We start from the raw sequence: 18,019 nt of genomic DNA, 5'->3' as shown, positions 1-18,019 counted from the left end.
TCCAAAACAGACAGGTGAGGAAAGCAGTGAAAGAAATCCAATGTGAAAATGGTAACCCTCTGTAAATATCAACTGGGTCAAGAAAGGCCAGGGTTTCTATGAGGACTGCATTCTCTGTCGACTGCAGGGCAGAAAGCTGGACTCTTCACAAACAGCAGGACAAAGAGCTGCTCGTAAGTGTATTGAGCTGACTGTGCAGTCACATAAATTTTTCAAAAACTTCCTTTTACCTGAAAGGTAGCTGAACTGATCTGCAGTCCTTCCTGCATACTCTGCTGCAGCTGGTTCTGGATACTGATCTTCTTCTCCTTCGTAACAGATGCAATAGGAAAGCTCCGGATCACTGTCTGCTCTCCAACTGAGGACCACAACACACAGACACTTGTTAGATCACAGTCAGATCTGCTTCAGTCACATTGTCATTTGAATAGATAGGAATGAGTAAGTACAAAGCAACATGAACGTAATGGGAGAGAATAAATTTCAGGCAAAATACCTGAAAAGGTGGTTAATTTCTAAAGCATAATGTGAATTTCTGCTTAATTTCAGCTGGGATAATTAGAAAAAATAGTCTCCTTCCTTCTTAGTCTTTCTACACAATGGAAGTGCACTCCCAAAATCTGGGTTGGTAGGGGGTAAAGAAACAATTTCAAGCTTATTTGAATTTCATATTGCATCATACAACTTATAAACAAGAAATGGTATACACTGATATCTTTACATATGATCACAAACTTTCCACAATAAATTTATACTTTTGAATGGCAATCTGTTTAGAAATGGCAGATGTCAAAACATGAAAATTTATCATTTAGAAGAGCTACTTCCACTACATATTAAAAAAATACTGCATTTACAAGCAATAATTTTAGGTAGACACAGGAATATTTTTCCTTTAACTTGCTTCCAATGTCTGAAAAAAAAAAATTATGAAAACCTAGGAGTAGTGGAAGCTGCAGATCTCACATGGATTTTATGTTCCCTCTTAACGGTGAAGAAGCTTACAAACACTGCTGTGCAAAACAGCAATATTAAACCAACCTTACAGGGGGAAGAGAGATATAAAGATACCAAGCATTTTGTCCATTCTAAAGTCTATGAAAATTATTAAAGTATGATCAGGAATGTTCCTGTTTTCTGTCTCCAATTTTAGGTAGTCCATAAAAGCCCATGGTGCCATGTGACAGCTACTGAAGTTTCCTTTAAGACATGTATATATGATTTTATATTACATAAATGACTGAAGACAGAACTCTAAATATCTACCAATACACAGGAATAAACAAACCTTTAGCATCTGAAGAAGTAAGATGCAGTTAAGTGCAAAATCAAAATCAATCATATTCAGTGATAAAAGCTTGTATTAAGAGATTATTTTTATGTAACAAACATGAAAAATTATACTGTGAGGTATGTGCATTTTGATGTTGATACTTGAATAAGTGGACAGTCCAGCTCAAAATCCTGCCTATCCTGAAGGATCACAATTATAACTGTTTGGATTTTCTTACCCAGTTGATCATGAGGAGTGCCTTTAAATATAATTCTGTAAGTGGTAAGGAACAAAGCTCCTTCAGCAGGGAGGATATGAGGACCTCCAAGCAGTCCTCCTGTAGCTTCCTCTCTGCCATCAGGATCCAGCAGCACACGGAGACCTTCACAAACAAATTCCTCTCCTGGCAGTAAAGTTGGTCGTAGAATTTTGGGCTGATGAAAATAAATGAAATGTGTAAGTGTAATGGCAATATCAATGTCATACCTCAGTCTAGTTACAATATTTGGTTTTAAAAGCTTCAAAACAAAATTATTATGAGACTGAGTCCAAAGAAGGGAGATGGAGTTTGGACTCAACTAAGAGAAATGGGTCTCAAAAAGCAGTGGGCATGCAATGGCTTGTTTATGATCAGATGTTTGGCTCTAGTAGTTTCATATTTCATGAGACCAAAGCCAAGCACTTTATTTATCACTGCTGGAAATTTTCTTCTAATGTTTTGATGTTTCCTCCTAACATTATGAGAGGAAAAAAAGATTACTAAATTGCATGATTCTAATACTTGTAAGGAATACAAATATGTTTCATAATACTTGCCTTCTGTATTGGTGGAAGCCGCCTACTCTCACGATGGACAGCCTCCAGAGTCTCTATGTGCATTGCTACAATGCCTGGAAAGCAGTAATACCATAAGTGAAGTCTCACACAATGTGAAAAAGAAAGCTGTAATCTAATTAAAACTCTTGATATTCTGAAATTCTTAAATTTAAACATCAAGGGAATGATTATCTAAAATTCAACAGCAATTACAGCCTGGAAAAGAAATCTAACCTTCTGATACAACTGAAACTAAAAAGTGCATTTGTCTCACTAGGAAAAAAAAAAAAGAGTACAAACCACCTTTTTGTCACAATTCCTACCTGGTATCATGCAGTGCAGCCCCTTGATGTGATCCTGGGTAACTCCACTTTCTGTGCAGACCTTGTCAATAAATCTGGTGATGAAGCGCACAACTGCATTGGCAACGTCGTTGTTCTCCGAGTCCTCAAATCCACTCTCAGTGTCATAACTCTCTGCAACACTGCCTGCAATACTACAGGCATAAATAAAAGCAATGTCAAGTGTGAAAAATTCAGCTGTTCATGCACATATGATACCTGGCTAGACAAAGACAAGCTGTGGGGTTTTTCCTCTAGTTACAATTCACAAACCTTGCTAAAAGCATATGGTGGTACCACAGGTACATTGTACCTGCATTAACACTGTCAAAACTTCAGGGATGATGACAGAGGAGCTTTCCCTTCATGAGCCCAGTGTAGAGAGGCCCACAAGAGAAAACAGCTTTTTTGAAGTGAGCTCTATGTCTTCTCTTCATAAAGTCAAGTACAGTATTTACAACCCATGGTAAACAAATATTCAGTTATATAGAGAAATATACATTAAATGCATATTTTGGTTGCAGAGCAAAGGAATCAAAATCTAAAAAGACCTAAGAAAAGTTTTTTTGTGCATCAGATAAGCGAGCAAGTCAGTGGTAGATGTACTTTGAACATCTAAAAACGCCTCCCATAATATTAAGGGCCACATTCACAGATTGCAACATACACCACAACCACATACAACTCACAGGCATACTGAGCATGCCTGAGATTAGAGGTGTTTAGTCAGATGAAACTGGTAACAGCATGGGGAGTTTTGTCCTGATAGCCTTTTACTTGATATCAGGGTTTTCACATGGTGTTCTATGATTTTATCAGGTGGGAATTTTGTACAGATTAGTGATAATAAGACAACAAACAGAGAGGGAGGAAGGTTTGTTATGAAATGTTCTGGATTTGCATGCTAGGAAACATAACTGATGTTATACTCCTCCTGCTTCCTTAGTAATTTAACCTTTGCCATTGTGGTTTAGCCCTCTTGCTTTTTGTGGCCTCAATGCCTTTCCTCCTTGCAGCTGTTGCACAGAAATTGTGATTTTAAGGATACTATACAAATGGTTTCTTGATTTTAGGTTCATACACAGGGTTTTTTTCAAGTTACATAAAAACTAACAGAGTGGTTTTCAGGCTGCTGTTTTCTTTCTCACCATACCCTGTGTTTGTCTTCAACAGCCATACAACTTTTATGTTCCTTTAAATGGTGGTAAATTACTCTAGATTAAGTTCTGTTATTCAAGAGGAATGATATCGGACTTCTGCTCTGCTTAACTAATGAACTTGAAAAGAAGTGAAGGAACTGAAACAATCTGGTATTTAGAATAAGCCCTAAAAGGTAAGACCACTTTGCAAACTGTGCAAAACCTGACTGATGAGCACTGACCTCGCAGACCCACCTGTTTGTGACAATGCTGTTGCTTCCGCTCTCCCAGTCACCAGTGGCTGAAGTTCTCAGCAGCTTGTTCTTACTTGTGTCCAGTGGCACCAGCAGATAGACCATGAGGTTGGCAAAATGAATTGCCTGACTGAAAACTGTGCTTTCCTCATTCTGGACTAGCTCCTGCTGTGTCTGTTTATTAAGAGTTGGCCACAATCGCAGCTGCTCGGCAGCCAGGTCCATTGCTGTCTTATCCTGGTCTGGGCTTGCAGAATTCTTCTCCTAGAACACATACAGAAAGAAATATAAAGACACAGAAGAAATAATAAAGCTATAAGTTAAAGAACATTGTTTAGTCAAAACTTCATTTAATTAATTTCTTAATAAAACTCTTCAGTTATTTAAATGACATAGTCATTTAAAAAGAAAAAGCAAATAACTACACTCAGTGGGGTTTAAGGAGAGTTATGATTATGGGAAATGAGCTTTGAAAGTGGTTTACTGAAATACACAAGTAGCACAAAGTAGACAGATCTAAACAACATAATTTCTTTTGAGATCTTTTCTATGTCATACAGTGTTCCTTCTTTCTTCAGAGTGGTTTACTGACTTTAACATAGCTCCCCTCCTGAGCTTATCCACTTAGCTCACATATGAACAAGCATAAATCAGATTGAGAAACAACATGCAGCTCATTGCCTGATTCAGGAGATATTCTCCAAATTCCTAGGATGCTCAGGTGAGAGAAGCTTGTCTGTAAATAGTTTCCAGACCAGTTGAAACATTCATATTTTAATATGTTGGAGTCCAATTCTAGCATTAGCTTGAAGCAAACTAGGTAGATGGCACACAATCAAACTACAATAAAGGAATCTGGCAGCCGATATTAGTGACCTAATGCCTGATGTTAAATTAATTAAAGACTAGATACCTTGCAAATGCTTTTTCCATACTAAGTTGAGCTAATTTTCCATATAAACATATGTGAGGGTTTAAAGGAGATGCTTCCCTGTAAGTGCTACTGTTCTTCACATCTTTCTTTACGTAGTGACAGATTGGAGGAGGTTCCCTGTACACAAACCCATGGTCCTTTTCTCTTTATCCCTGAAATGCCTTTGCAGTTCTTCATTCTGACTAGGTTTCTGGGAACAGCTCTGTCTGTTTTCCTTCCTCTCTTTACAACACTGTATACTTCGGGTAGCATAGACTTTTCAGTCACATAGTTGATACTGATATTTTCATAAAAGAAGAGAGATTACAAGTGGCTCTTTTCTATGTATATGTGCTCCTTAAAAAAACCCCATAATCTAATCTTAGCATGCTGCAAGGCATCCCATTATACTACTCTCAGAAAAAATATACACCTTAGAGCGTGGAAAATTCTACAAAAGGTCCTTGTTTGAAAAATCGTAAATTCAACATCAGATTATATTGCTTTGCAAATAAATGTACATTTTTATTATTTCTCGTGTTATTGTATGCTGTGTAATACAGGGAAAATGAAAGAAAAATACACAGAATAACTTCGCTCTCTGTAACTCAGGAGACAATTAAAATGTGAATAAAAATACTACTTTAACATTTACTTTAATGTATTTTCCTACCTTTTGTTTTAACTGTACTGCATGGTTGTCATCTTTGGCTGTAAGGTAAAGGGCACGAACTTGATTTTGCACGTTGCTGTAAAAGGTTGTTTCCCAAAACTGCTGGTTAGTCCAGATAGGATGATCTTGTACACAGGTGTAAGCAAACTGACTAACGCCAGGTGCTAATTTCTGAAAGTAAAAAATGTGCAAAGTTAACAAATAAGTCCTATTTTTTCATTTCTTTCAAAGGCTATGACTTGAGTACTGAAATATAAATACATATATTTTTTTATATATACATACATATACACACATATACATAAAATTAGTTGTATAGACTGAAATATGCCACCGAGTTCTTCCGAAAAACCTCATTTGTTGCAACAGCAGAAGATTAGATAAACTGTTATCTTCAGTGTTATTTACTGTACTCTATGACCCAAATCCAGCTTCTGAAAGTGTGCTAAATTGGGTATGTTCTTTGAAGTCACAAGGGTCTGGATCACTGTAAGGTCTCAAACAAACCCAGGATTGTTACAGCATTAGTCATTATGAATGAACCATTTTTTTCAAGTAGATCTATTTATTTAGGTTGCACTAGTCTCCCAGTGAGTTGTTTAATGCTCTTGATAACAACATACAATGAAAGGAAATTTATTTCAATGATCTGAATCATGAAGAATGAAATCCTTTATCATATATTCTTACTTTTTGAAAAGAAGGTGGCCACAAAAAAAAAATCTGTGTTGTATACTGCATGTAGCAAAGCAGGAGGTAATCTAAATAGCTGCTTTGATTATTTCTGCAGCAGAACTGAAGAATAAAGTATATTACTGGGTGCTCCATTTAACGAATTTCACTCACAATACTACCCATACATGAAATACACACTGTATCTAGAACTTAAATTTCATTTTGGTGATTATGTTGTAAACCACTTTCCTGGAGAGCATGTCTACTACTCAATTTAATATTTGTAATGGTACAACTGTTCACAACAGCCAGTACACATAAAACTCTCTTAGCAGGCACTTGGGCATCCAAATGGAAGGCTAGGAAATTACAACTGAAAATTTTAGAGTCTGGTTTACAGATTTCTGGTTTTGCAATTCTTCAAACCGTGTTTTCCACACTATGTTCTTCCAAGTACATCACGAACTAAAAGTCCTGATCATGTGCCATGTATTCATTCCTTATCAAAGGACCTTATTCCAAGGTCCTTTCAAATTATATGTTGAGAAAATGCTATGTGACATGCTAATAAAATTTACCCAATCAAAATACCTCCTTGTGATTGACCATCAAAAAGTGAGCAAAAAATTGTTTATTTAATCATGCAGAATATCATCAAAATTTTTTGGTAAACTGTTACAAAATCTAAACATGTAGAAGATTCAAATTATACCAAATGTGATTTTGTTTATTCAACACAGATTGAAAGAGAAAATAGATGGTTTGTTTAACAGATGTCCAAGTTTCAGTTGTGATGATGTTTTATGGCAGCTCACAGGAAACAATAACTGATCACACATTAACAGCTCCCACACCTGATCCAGCTGTTAAATCACAGAACAGGTCTGCACAAACATTACAGATCTTTGTAGTGACTGCTGAACATCCCTTAAAAAAACCTAAGGTATACAAAATATACACTAACTCTTTCATATTTTTATATATAAAAATATATAAATATAATACAATTATCTTACTATATATAAGATATATCATTTTATATATATACAAAATACACTATGTCAAGCCTATTAATTAGCAGGACAACTAACTGTACATGAAAATGAGTCTTCTAATACTAAAAAAATATGAGAAAATGTTACAAAATATAAAGGAGGACTACCTCTTTCCTCCTCTAAAGCCACCTCCTTTACAGCAATCTTACTTCTGTAAGAGCAGGACATCTTTCACTGTTGGAAGATGTGTATAATGGTAGCTCAAAATGATCTCGTTTGTTCAGCTATGCTAATTACCACAGGCCCCACAGAAGGGATTTGGCCCAATCATTCACCTAATTAAAAATCCAGATGCACAAAAACCTGTGTTACAGAGGAATGGGGATGATGGGTAAATCGTGGAATATAAATATGGACAACATATCTTGAAAGCCATATCATGACTTTTACTTTGATTTATTCTTTGTTTTTTTTCACCAGCAGTAATTCCCAATCACAACAGATCTGCAAAAAGGGAATATGATGTGTCAGGAAAAGGGGAAAGGAAAAAAAGGGGAAAGGGAAGAAAAGGGGGAAATGAAAAAGGAGAAGGGAGAAAGAAAGGGGAAAGGAAAAGGAAAACACCTGTTCAAGCCCAGCTAGCTGGTAGTTAGCTCATGCCAATCTGTGTAGTAAATGCCACACAAAGGAGTGAATTGACTATCAACCTCTCCTGTTGCCTTTGATGTCTTGGCAAATCAGGCAATTGTGTAAACTAGGTGAAGAGGGGGTGATCTTTGACACAAACCCAAAAGAAAGTTCAAGCTCATAACTCTGGGTCCACAGCAACAGTGTTGTAGATATAAAAATGAAATAAATGATTTTCACACAGGGACAAACATGACTGGAAAGCTGAGGGGCTTTTAGATACTCTTCCTGTGCTCATAATTTAAAACCATGAACAGCCATTTCAATAGATAATTTTTAAACAATGGAGATTTATGTTCAAATGTAACAACATAAATCAACGCTGACAATAAGTCCTAGACAAACTAAAACCACTTTGTTTAAGGAAGGATGAAAAAACCACATCAAAAAGCTCAGTAATCATAAACGTTATCCTTCTCATCACCTGCATGTGTTGAAACAAATGGCAAAACCTGATATTGGCCAGAGCACAGAATCAAAATCAGGACTTTTAGTTCCTGGCTCTGCCAGTTATTTTGGGCAAAATCACTTTGGATTCTCAGTTTGTTTCAGTCAGTTTGTCTGCAAAAGAGGAATATGAATACCAGCCTCAAGAAGCACACTGTTGTTCCATGGACTAAAAATACTCTTGGTACAAATATAAGCATTCCATAAAGCTTGCAATGTCTATATTCTCTACTCTGGGAGTGCTTAGTCAGCCCACTTGACTAGAATAGAAGCTAATCTAACACATCAAAAGGACCCCAATGTTTACTGTTGTATTCAAAACAATTTGCTCAGAATTTCTCCAATTTAATTAAAACAGTAATTCAGTGTTTTCCATCAAGCAATACTACACATATAAAACACATATTCACCCAGCTTTCCATAGGATAGCTAAACTACACTGGTATTTATGCTCTTCCTCTCTGTCCTGATAATTCAGTTCTGCCAGACAGAATGAACGTAGGAGGCAGCAAAAGAATTTCCTACTTGTAAGGGAGGATTTAGGGACTGACAGCTTAAAAAAGACCCCAGAAGAAAATTATAAAAATAGTTCTGAACTGCTGAAGTCCTTGTTCTGACAGCTTAAAAGAGCACTGAGGTGTAAACTGTAATAAACAAAAGGAAATTGGTTAACTTCTGCGAAGGACATTGAATGCTTCCAATGGACTAACAGAACTTAAAAAACTCCAAACGGTTCCCTCACAAATTATGCATGAAACAGATGTTACCCATATCAAAAGAATGAATTACATTCTACAGTTTGTGAAACACAATGTAGATTTGGGACTTGCTACATGTGGCTATAATACAGGCAACTTCTTGGATTCAGGAATTATCTTTTCATTATTTCCACCTTACTGAGGGGTACTGGATAACACCCGCCTAGAATTTTTTCCCTGCTTCCCTACATTGGATCCTTCTGGTTCTGACAATGATACTCCTGGCTCAGTAAAAAACGTGCACCAACTGTAAGACTCCCACTTACTGTGAGGTGCAGGCCCTCAAAGAGCTTCTCTATGACATTATATTATCTAGATTGCTTGTTTCTGACAAAGTATGTGTTGTGCTGATCACTTATCAGTTACCATCCTTTACACCACAGAAGCTTAAAGAAGAAAGTAAGTTTGTTCTAGTAAAACAAAGGATGTAGTTATTGACTGTGAAGTTGGAAAAAGATTTTCAAAACAAAAAGAATAAAAACCAGAATATAAATATACCTGAGACTGCTCTTTTAATCACACAATTTTGCTGCATGCCTCTCACCTATGGAAATGAAGAGGCAAACTCAAAAGGACTCTTTTCTAGAGAAATCCCATTTATTTCAGAAATAAAGTAGATTTCTGTCTCCATCTTACAGCCCAAGTTATTGGTTTGGGTATATTTGGTGAGAAAAGGAAAGAAAAGAAGCGAGGAGGAGGTTGCTGCTGAATGCAAAAAATAGCTTCCTCCTCAGCTCCTTGAGGAATCACGGGCTGTGGGTTATCCCTTTGACCTCTGTGAGAAAACTATTGCGACACCTTTGCATACCAAAGGAGATCACAGCACTTCCCCTCCTGTATTGGTTAAGGCTATCCCTGGAAGCCTGCAAGTGTAAGCTTGTGGGTCATCCAGGACATAGTGCATTGCTAATTTAAAGGGTCCCTCCCTATCCAGGAGCTGTTTTATACAGATATTCAGTCAAATACCACCTATTGCATATCGTGAATTGGCACCACTTTCTGTAGGCAACACGCTGCCCCTGCCCAAGACAGTATAAATGAGGTTTTGCACATGAACACATTCTATGAGCCAGTCCTGCCTTCAGATCTATGTTGTGCCCACACAGACATCTGGTAAGTCCAAAAAGGCTCCAAAGTTGTCCCACAGGATCAGCCTACATCTATTGACCTTATCTATATATTACTTGCAGACAACACTGCATCACACTGTACATATACCACAGAATCATAGAATGCTTTGGGTTGGAAGAGACCTTAAAGATCATCTTGTTCCAACCCTCTTGCCATGGACAGGGACACCTTCCACTAGACCAGGTTGCTCAGAGTCCCATCCAGCCTGGCCTTGAACACTTCAGGGATGGGGCATCCACAACTTCTCTGGGCAACCTCCTCCAGAGTCTCATCCCCCCTACAACAAACAATTAATTCTTAATATCTATTCCAAAATCTATCCTCTTTCACTTTAAAGCCATTACATGCACATACTCAAACAAGTGTAAGTGTATATGTTTCCAAGTCTGACTGTGTGCTGCATAGATAACATCTGCCAAAAAATGCAACTCAACGAATGGTTTTCCCATTTGGTGTAAAGTATAAAATTATACCTGCATGTATTGTACGCACAAATGTGGAGAAAGATCATAAAAGCATAAAGTAAGAACTGTGAAGCTTCCGTTAATTTTTTTTAAAGTTTTGATTTTTACTGTTTAAGGAAAAAAAAAAGTGAAATACTAAATCAAACTTAGTTTCCAACCCAAAAAACCCAGTAAAAAAAAAAAAGAAAACAATTTGCCACCTCTTCTACCTTCAGAAAGCCACCAAACCAGACAGGACCCAAGATCGATTTCTATTTTAAAATAAAGTTAGTTGCAAAACAGTTCATTACACTGTTTATCTATTATTATTTCACCACGAAAAATAAAAGGGAGGACAATTTACTAATAATTCAGTGCTACCAAATCACAGACAGGTACATTAAACCAGCAGAGGGCAATAGAATTCTAGAATTTTGCAAAAATGGGATGTAATTCTGGATGGAGGTTTATTTACTGCATACATTTTCTGGCAAAAGTCACTTAAACATCTAATTACTCATGGTCTCTAACCCTAGATTCCTGAAGTTCATGTAATTACTTAAAGCCATGCAGAATATCTCACATTTCTATATAGATGTATCAAGATAGACAGATATATGCTAACAAAAAGTTCCATGTTACATTAAATAATGTGCATAATAAAAAACCTCTTTCTCCTAAAAGATACCAAAGATATTTTAAAAGTTCTGTTACACACAGAAGGAAAGGAAATTAAAATCATCTAGAATGAAGTATGTTCAGATCCCACAAAAAAAAGAGAGAGAAGACATCTTCATACCACAACTTTACAATTCTAAATATGGTTAGGTTCCAAGAAGTGGATAAGAAATAGGTTGATTGTTTTCCCCAGTATACAGTATAATAAAGTTTTGGGGGTTTCTTAATGTAATTTCATTATAGACTTTTCCATTACACTATTCACCACTGTTTAAATCCATTAGTTAAGTTACAGATTTCACAAATTTTCAGTTGCAGTGTTGAATCCATCTGAGGAGTATTTTAAGCAGTGACACAGCTATTTTGAAAATCTTCTAAAATGTCATTGTATTCCTTTGGCATCAGGTGGCTCAGCAGTGAGCATGTGCACTTGTGACTGCATTGGAACGATGGTATTGGAGCAACAAAGCTGTTACCCAGGCCTGTGCTCAGAACCAAATAAACCCTGTAAATCTCACAAGTTTATGGTTTTTTATTTATATTCAGATAGTGGTTCTTAGAATTATTGATGACCTGATATGTAAGCCCAGCTAAATAGAGCATCTAAGTAATTCCCCAAAGTGTTTCTTTAATTACTATTTTCCTTCTCCTATGGCAGCTTTCTCTGTCTTCAGTGGTAGAATTCTCTCCGAAGTTCTCTTGATATACAGGATTCCCCTATCTGAAGAAACTACTAAAACAATAGTCCTCAAGTAGCCCTCAAGAACAGGGTGAGTAAATTAGAAATATGTAAGAGTACAATACAAAATATAAATTGCAAATTAATAAAATTAGAACAGTTGTTGATCTCACCTTGGCAAGTCATATTATATATACTACATGGTTCAGAAGGTGAAAGAGAGAGGATGGGCAAAATGGAGAATATTATGGAGAATTCTGAAAGTAAGGAGAAGAAAACTGAACTTACTGCACTCTGAGCTAAGTCATTTGGGAGATTTGAAGATCTAGTCTGACCAACAGCCAAAGAAAATGATTGTTGGGGGTGCTGAATGCAAGTGCCTTACAGAGCAGGGTACTGTAAGGAACAATTCTGCCAAATGATAAGATCCAGTTATGGCATGTGCAGTGCATGAGGAAGAGGAGAGCTGCACATCTACCCAATAAATTCTTATTGTCAGAGTGCTATGAACTAATGACAAAGAGCTGATATGGTATTCAGAAAGCCAGTAACAAATCAGAGGAAGCAAAGAAGAAGATCCTACCAAGAATTTCAACTGGAGGTACTATCATAAAGGATGTAGAAGCAGCAAATGCATAAAAGGACAAAAACAAGAGTAGGAGATACAAACTGCAATTATGGTCTTGAATCACTGGGATGATAATGTGTAAGGAAAAAGTGTAAGACAGGAAAGCATTTGTGACAGCTCAATTCTCTGGTCACATCCAGTTCAAACTGTTGATGAGTTATCTAGGATGGCAACACAGAAATTCACAAAAAGCAGGCAATCTACACAAATATATCAGCAAGTTCTCTCCCTTGCCATCTGTAAGCATTTGCTCTCTCTTGGAAATGTAAAATAATGCTGTTCAGATCACGACAGATAATAATGCTACAGATCATGACAGATAATAATGCTACAATGAAACTGAATTCAATGAAAGAAAATGTATTTTCATTCAGAAAATTAAGTTCCATTCTGCTGGGACAGGAGAAGTTGAACTTACACATATGGAAAATGCATGGGACTCTGTTACTTCACTTACATTCCTACAGTTTAAGGTCAGAAGTTTTACCAAAAATTTTAATTAAACCACCAGAAATTCTTTCACGGTGAAAATTCTAAGTGAATCAGAATTTCTGTAACACTGTAATCCCTCCTAGAAGTAACAACGTAAAGAGATGGGCTATAAGTAAATTAAAATTGTTACAGTTAAACCAGAGTTCTGTATCATGGCTAGAAAATGAGCTCAAGTGAAATCAGGGATAGGCACAAATGATGTGATCCAATAACAGCGGAAATACAACAGGAAGGTTTCTGTTTATTCTAGGAGATAGTGGATCAGTTCCTCAGTTACAGAACTAAGCATTTACTATAAAATTTGTCATTACATCTTATTTTAATTGTTTGGGGTTTTTTTCCTGCCCAAGCACTTCCTCCCACAAACCACGAAGGAAAGGAATTACAGATTGCAAAGTTCTCTTCCGTGTTTCCCATGATGTTATCATTCTGGGAAAGCCAGCGTCTTCAACAGAGCAAAGCTACTACAGTAATTGATTTCCAAAATTCCTTGTAGAGAAACATGTTAAAAAAAAATCCTCTAGTCTCTCCAACTAATATGCCATATATTGTCATATTATACTTCCCTGTTTAATTTCTTCCAGGTTTGATTTCCCCGCCCCCCCCCCTCCCCAAAAAATAGCTAGGCAAGTGGGATATTCTCTACCTGCACAGACATAAGATCTGCTCTACTGAATATATTATGTATGCATTCAAAAGCAAAGTGTACAAATTAAAAGATGACATTTCAGCATCTATGTTTGCAAGTGATACTGTAAAACCACTCAGTCATAGCTAATAAGAATCCTCAGATTCCTATTTTAACTTAAAAAGTATGTTTGCTTTTACAAAAATAATTTACTCAACTATAATATTTATAAGAAAATAACTTTTAATGGATGTAATAAAAACCCTTGACTGGAAGAGTGTTTGGAAATATTGACGGAACTTTGACCATTGCCTTACAAATTCTCTTCCATGACCCCACTCGTATTCATAAGCACCTGCAAAGTAACCACATTATCCTCTCTCAAAATTCAATAAAATTCTGCTTTTAGATCATGTCTACAAAAACTTCAGCCATAATTAATTTACTGGTGGACAGAATCACCAACAATAATGATGACTATTATGAATAATGATAACTGTTATGAATCATGAACAACAACTCCACAGCTTCCTTCCAATGATTCAAACTGTCTGGCATCAAGTATTATTACTAATTTCAAATACATATTGTAAGCTCTTGAGGATAAGTATCATCATCTTTCTGTTCTTCTGTACAAAAGCAAGCCCAGCAGTTCTGGTCCACAATTAGGGCTCCTAGATTTTCCAGGAATGCAAATAATGCCAATATACACAACTTGATAATACTGTAAAATGCCCTTAATCAAACTTTTGCCTGTCAACTTGAATATGTGCAAAATGAGCAACATCTTTGAATGAAGAATTGTTAAACAAGATGATATATGGAAAAGCATTTTATACATTAAATTAAGATTTAATAATTGATCTTATATTTTAAACATACTACATGGTGTTTTTAATTGCACTAGTGCCAGAAGTCTAGGAACTGACCACAAGTTAAATAACAAACACGCATTTTTTTCCTTAGAAAACATGAATAACCTGAAAGGATTAACACCCAACCCTACCCCTGCTAAACAGGGCAGGCGTATCATGCCCTTTTACACTTTCCACCCACATTACCACTCACTTTCTCCTAACAAACCAGGCTGGTATCTGCAGTTGAAACATTACAGACTATGCTGACATAAAGAAGCATTAGGGCTCTGATAGTGAAAGAACAGCAAAATCCAGTGATGAAGGCTGATATATGTTCTTTTGATACTTATTACTTCATTTGAAGTCCTGCAGAAAAAGTTTTCTTCTCTCTTGTGTGATGCCCTTCAATTCACTGTTGTCTGTTTTAGAAGAGTTATGTAAAGGATAGAAATCACAAAGTGTGTCTACATACATTTTCTTTTGTGGTTCAGCTTCTTTCCTATTATTTACTGTATGATACAGACATGCTCTTGCTGTTTTCTAAGTAGGCAACTTAATATATTTCTATATTGAAGGGATTAGCATTCTGAGAATGGATAAATACAAATAAATTTAGTACTAAAAATAATGGTGCTTAATACTATTTCAGTCACAAAAACAATTCCATAGACTAAGATAGTATCAGAACTGGCAGGATAGAGATACAAGAAGAAAATTAATGGAAGCAGACAAAACTTCTTGCCAAGACAATAAAGGAAGTCTTTCATGATGGGAGTTTCCTAAATTAAAGCCAGCAATTCAAGAGTGGAGAATTTTAAAGCAGAAGTGACTTCAATGCAAGCACACCGGAGTAGAACAGGAACTTTTAGAAGGAAATATAGTAACTAGGTGTAAGAATGAAAATATTTCAGTATAGAAAGCTAACATATTACAGAAAGTCCTTCTGGCTTTCTAGAAAGCTGATCATGCTGATGGTTATGAGAATTACTTGGGCAAATCATAGTTTTGCAGAAATAGAAGTTAAGAATCAAAACTCATGGTAAAGGTAGAAAACTGCACTAATTTTGCTTTTCAAAATCAACTGTATCATCCAATAACTTTATGCATTTCCCTGGTATTTACAGAGATTATTAATAAACAATTATTAATATAATATTGTTATAAAGTAACAGAGGTAACATTAGTACCAAAATTTTCACTGTTTTCCACAGTACAGCTGGACCAATATTCCACTGATTCCAGCTGGTATTAATCGTAAAATCTGCCTGACAAAGACATAAAAATGGAATCCTCTCTTCACCCATCATCACAGATTTCCACATCAGCCTTACATTGAGTAACTTCCCTGTGGCTTTGTAGCTGATGCTCCACAACAGAGAGCACATTTCAGCTAATGATGCTTCTGTTACATAATTAACCTTGAATTTCTCTCTTGGAAAAGTGGCTGATGACATTAGTTAAAATATTATAAACTATTCTGAATTTCTCTAGTCCTGCCTTCAACCTTCAGAGAAAGGCCTGTAACTGGGAATTCTTCCCACACCTAAAAGGCTCTGGAGTAAAGTGGTCATTATTCAGGTATTTCAAGGAGTAAAGACTATCTTTCATTGAGCATCTGATGTAACTGTTACTGAAACTTGGTAACTGTTTCAGCTAGAAAAGTATACACTCAAATTACTTTCATTTTATTATTATACTATGTAAAAGAGCATAATATATTTCACTATGGAAAACAAAATTATTTTTATTGATGTCTTAACATGGAATGATTACAGTTTCATGTTTTATTATTAACTTCAATTTTTTTTAGTTAAATCATAATTTTGTACTTCCCTGGAAGATTATAAAAAAAATTACACAAAACTCAATTCCCATAAACCTAGACTAAAATCCTTTTCACCTCAAAAATGCTACCAGGATAATTTGTAAGATGACATGAATAAATGTTCTGTATTATAATCAAAAGTTTCAAGTAAAATGATTTACCAAATTCTGGTAACCTTTTAAAAACACTGAATAAAGGAAGCCTCCTATTTTATGAAATTTTATTTCATTCTCAATAAAGAAAGGCATAGGCATATGGAGTGATGAACACAGATGAACAGCCAAAAGATGGCATATCCTAAGGATTTCTGTTAGCCCCAGTCTGCAAAATATTTCTCTCATGTTTCATTTCAAGTTCTAGGATAAAATCAGCATCAGTATCCAACTGAAGTTTTATTGGAAATTTTATGGCTTAGAAGCATTAAAATGAGAGAAAATAAAAAAAAAAAACCAACCTCCCCCCAATCTTTCCCTCCATCCTTCATAAGAGTTATGTAATTTAATAACATAAAAATTATGAAGCAGTTTCCAGTGCATCTCACTGCATTATGCTAAATGACAAATGTCAATTTTAATGTAACACACCTAAACTGAGAAACAGTTTACTTCATTTGGGTTATTTTTGATGAAACCAGATCAGCACTACCCAAATGTACAACAAGCCATTCCAAACAACAACTGGCTCAGAAATTTAAATTAAATATCTGTGATTCTATAGTATCCTACTGCTCTGGCTACTGCAATTCAAAGAAATGTTTGTATATATAATATGGAAGCCCATTCATCATATTTCATTCACCACAGAGTAAACTTTACTGTCAGAATAGTATATTTTTATTATGCCACCTCCTTTATTCAAACACTTCTGAATGCCAAATAACAAAAATTTGCAACTTTGTTACTATGTACTATGTAATGTGATAGAATATACTTAGAAAGGTATGGAAATGCAGATGATTATACACAGTTCTACCATAAAATTTTATTTATAAAATTTTCAAAACCACCCCTGAAACTCAAGAAATGGTACTACAATCTGCACATTCAGGTTCTACAGTGGTTGAGGGATTGAAGAAAAATGTTTGATCATACTGTCAAACATCACCTTAGCTGCAAAGGGAGGGAAGATGAAGAAGTGGCCTCTGGCTGTGACTTGCCATGGGACAGCAGTGAGGACACAGTTTTTGCTCCCTCTGCCTGTTGTCCAGCAGCTGGAACTGGTGCCTGCCACTGATCATCCCTCTGGCTGCACACTGAACCTTCCAGAAATGCAGCATGCTGTACACCACATCTTGCCACCTTGGCAGAGACTCTTAACTGAAGCAGGGAGTCCAAACCCTGGGAATTTGATGATGCCAATTATATAATCACCAAATTATCTTCCTTGATGAGGTAATAAAATGAAAACACGATTAAAATATGCCCTTTTCATCTTGTCCTTTCCTCCAACATGTAGAAAAAGACCTTTTTTCCGCAGCACTAAGGAATACTACATTTGTATTTTATACACAGAAGAAATGACCGCATACCAAATAGGCATGGGTCATCTGTACCGAGAAAACATGGAAAAATTCTTTTATCTTCATGTATAAATACTTTTTATTTATATTGTTTCAATTTTAAACAAAATTCCAACAGTATTACTAACGGTAAACTAAAACCTTTTTCTAACCCAGAAGCAAAAATTT

At 35.9% G+C, this 18,019-nt stretch overlaps 1 protein-coding gene across 6 annotated transcripts in view; it reads right to left on the bottom strand.

The window, feature by feature from the left end:
* Positions 1-18,019, bottom strand: part of SBF2 (SET binding factor 2) — a 254,951-nt gene that overhangs the window by 49,765 nt on the left and 187,167 nt on the right. For all 6 annotated transcript variants that reach the window (XM_064657336.1, XM_064657335.1, XM_064657337.1 and 3 more), the window contains exons 18-23: positions 5,410-5,580; positions 3,825-4,087; positions 2,413-2,585; positions 2,090-2,163; positions 1,512-1,707; positions 231-358 (exon numbers count right to left, since the gene is read on the bottom strand). In XM_064657336.1, coding sequence (XP_064513406.1) covers positions 231-358; positions 1,512-1,707; positions 2,090-2,163; positions 2,413-2,585; positions 3,825-4,087; positions 5,410-5,580 — 1,005 coding nt within the window. The remainder of the gene's footprint in view (positions 1-230; positions 359-1,511; positions 1,708-2,089; positions 2,164-2,412; positions 2,586-3,824; positions 4,088-5,409; positions 5,581-18,019) is intronic.

The sequence above is a fragment of the Pseudopipra pipra genome, chromosome 6, assembly GCF_036250125.1.
Source record: "Pseudopipra pipra isolate bDixPip1 chromosome 6, bDixPip1.hap1, whole genome shotgun sequence".
NCBI lineage: Eukaryota > Metazoa > Chordata > Aves > Passeriformes > Pipridae > Pseudopipra > Pseudopipra pipra.
This window is presented reverse-complemented; position numbering and strand designations above follow the sequence as displayed.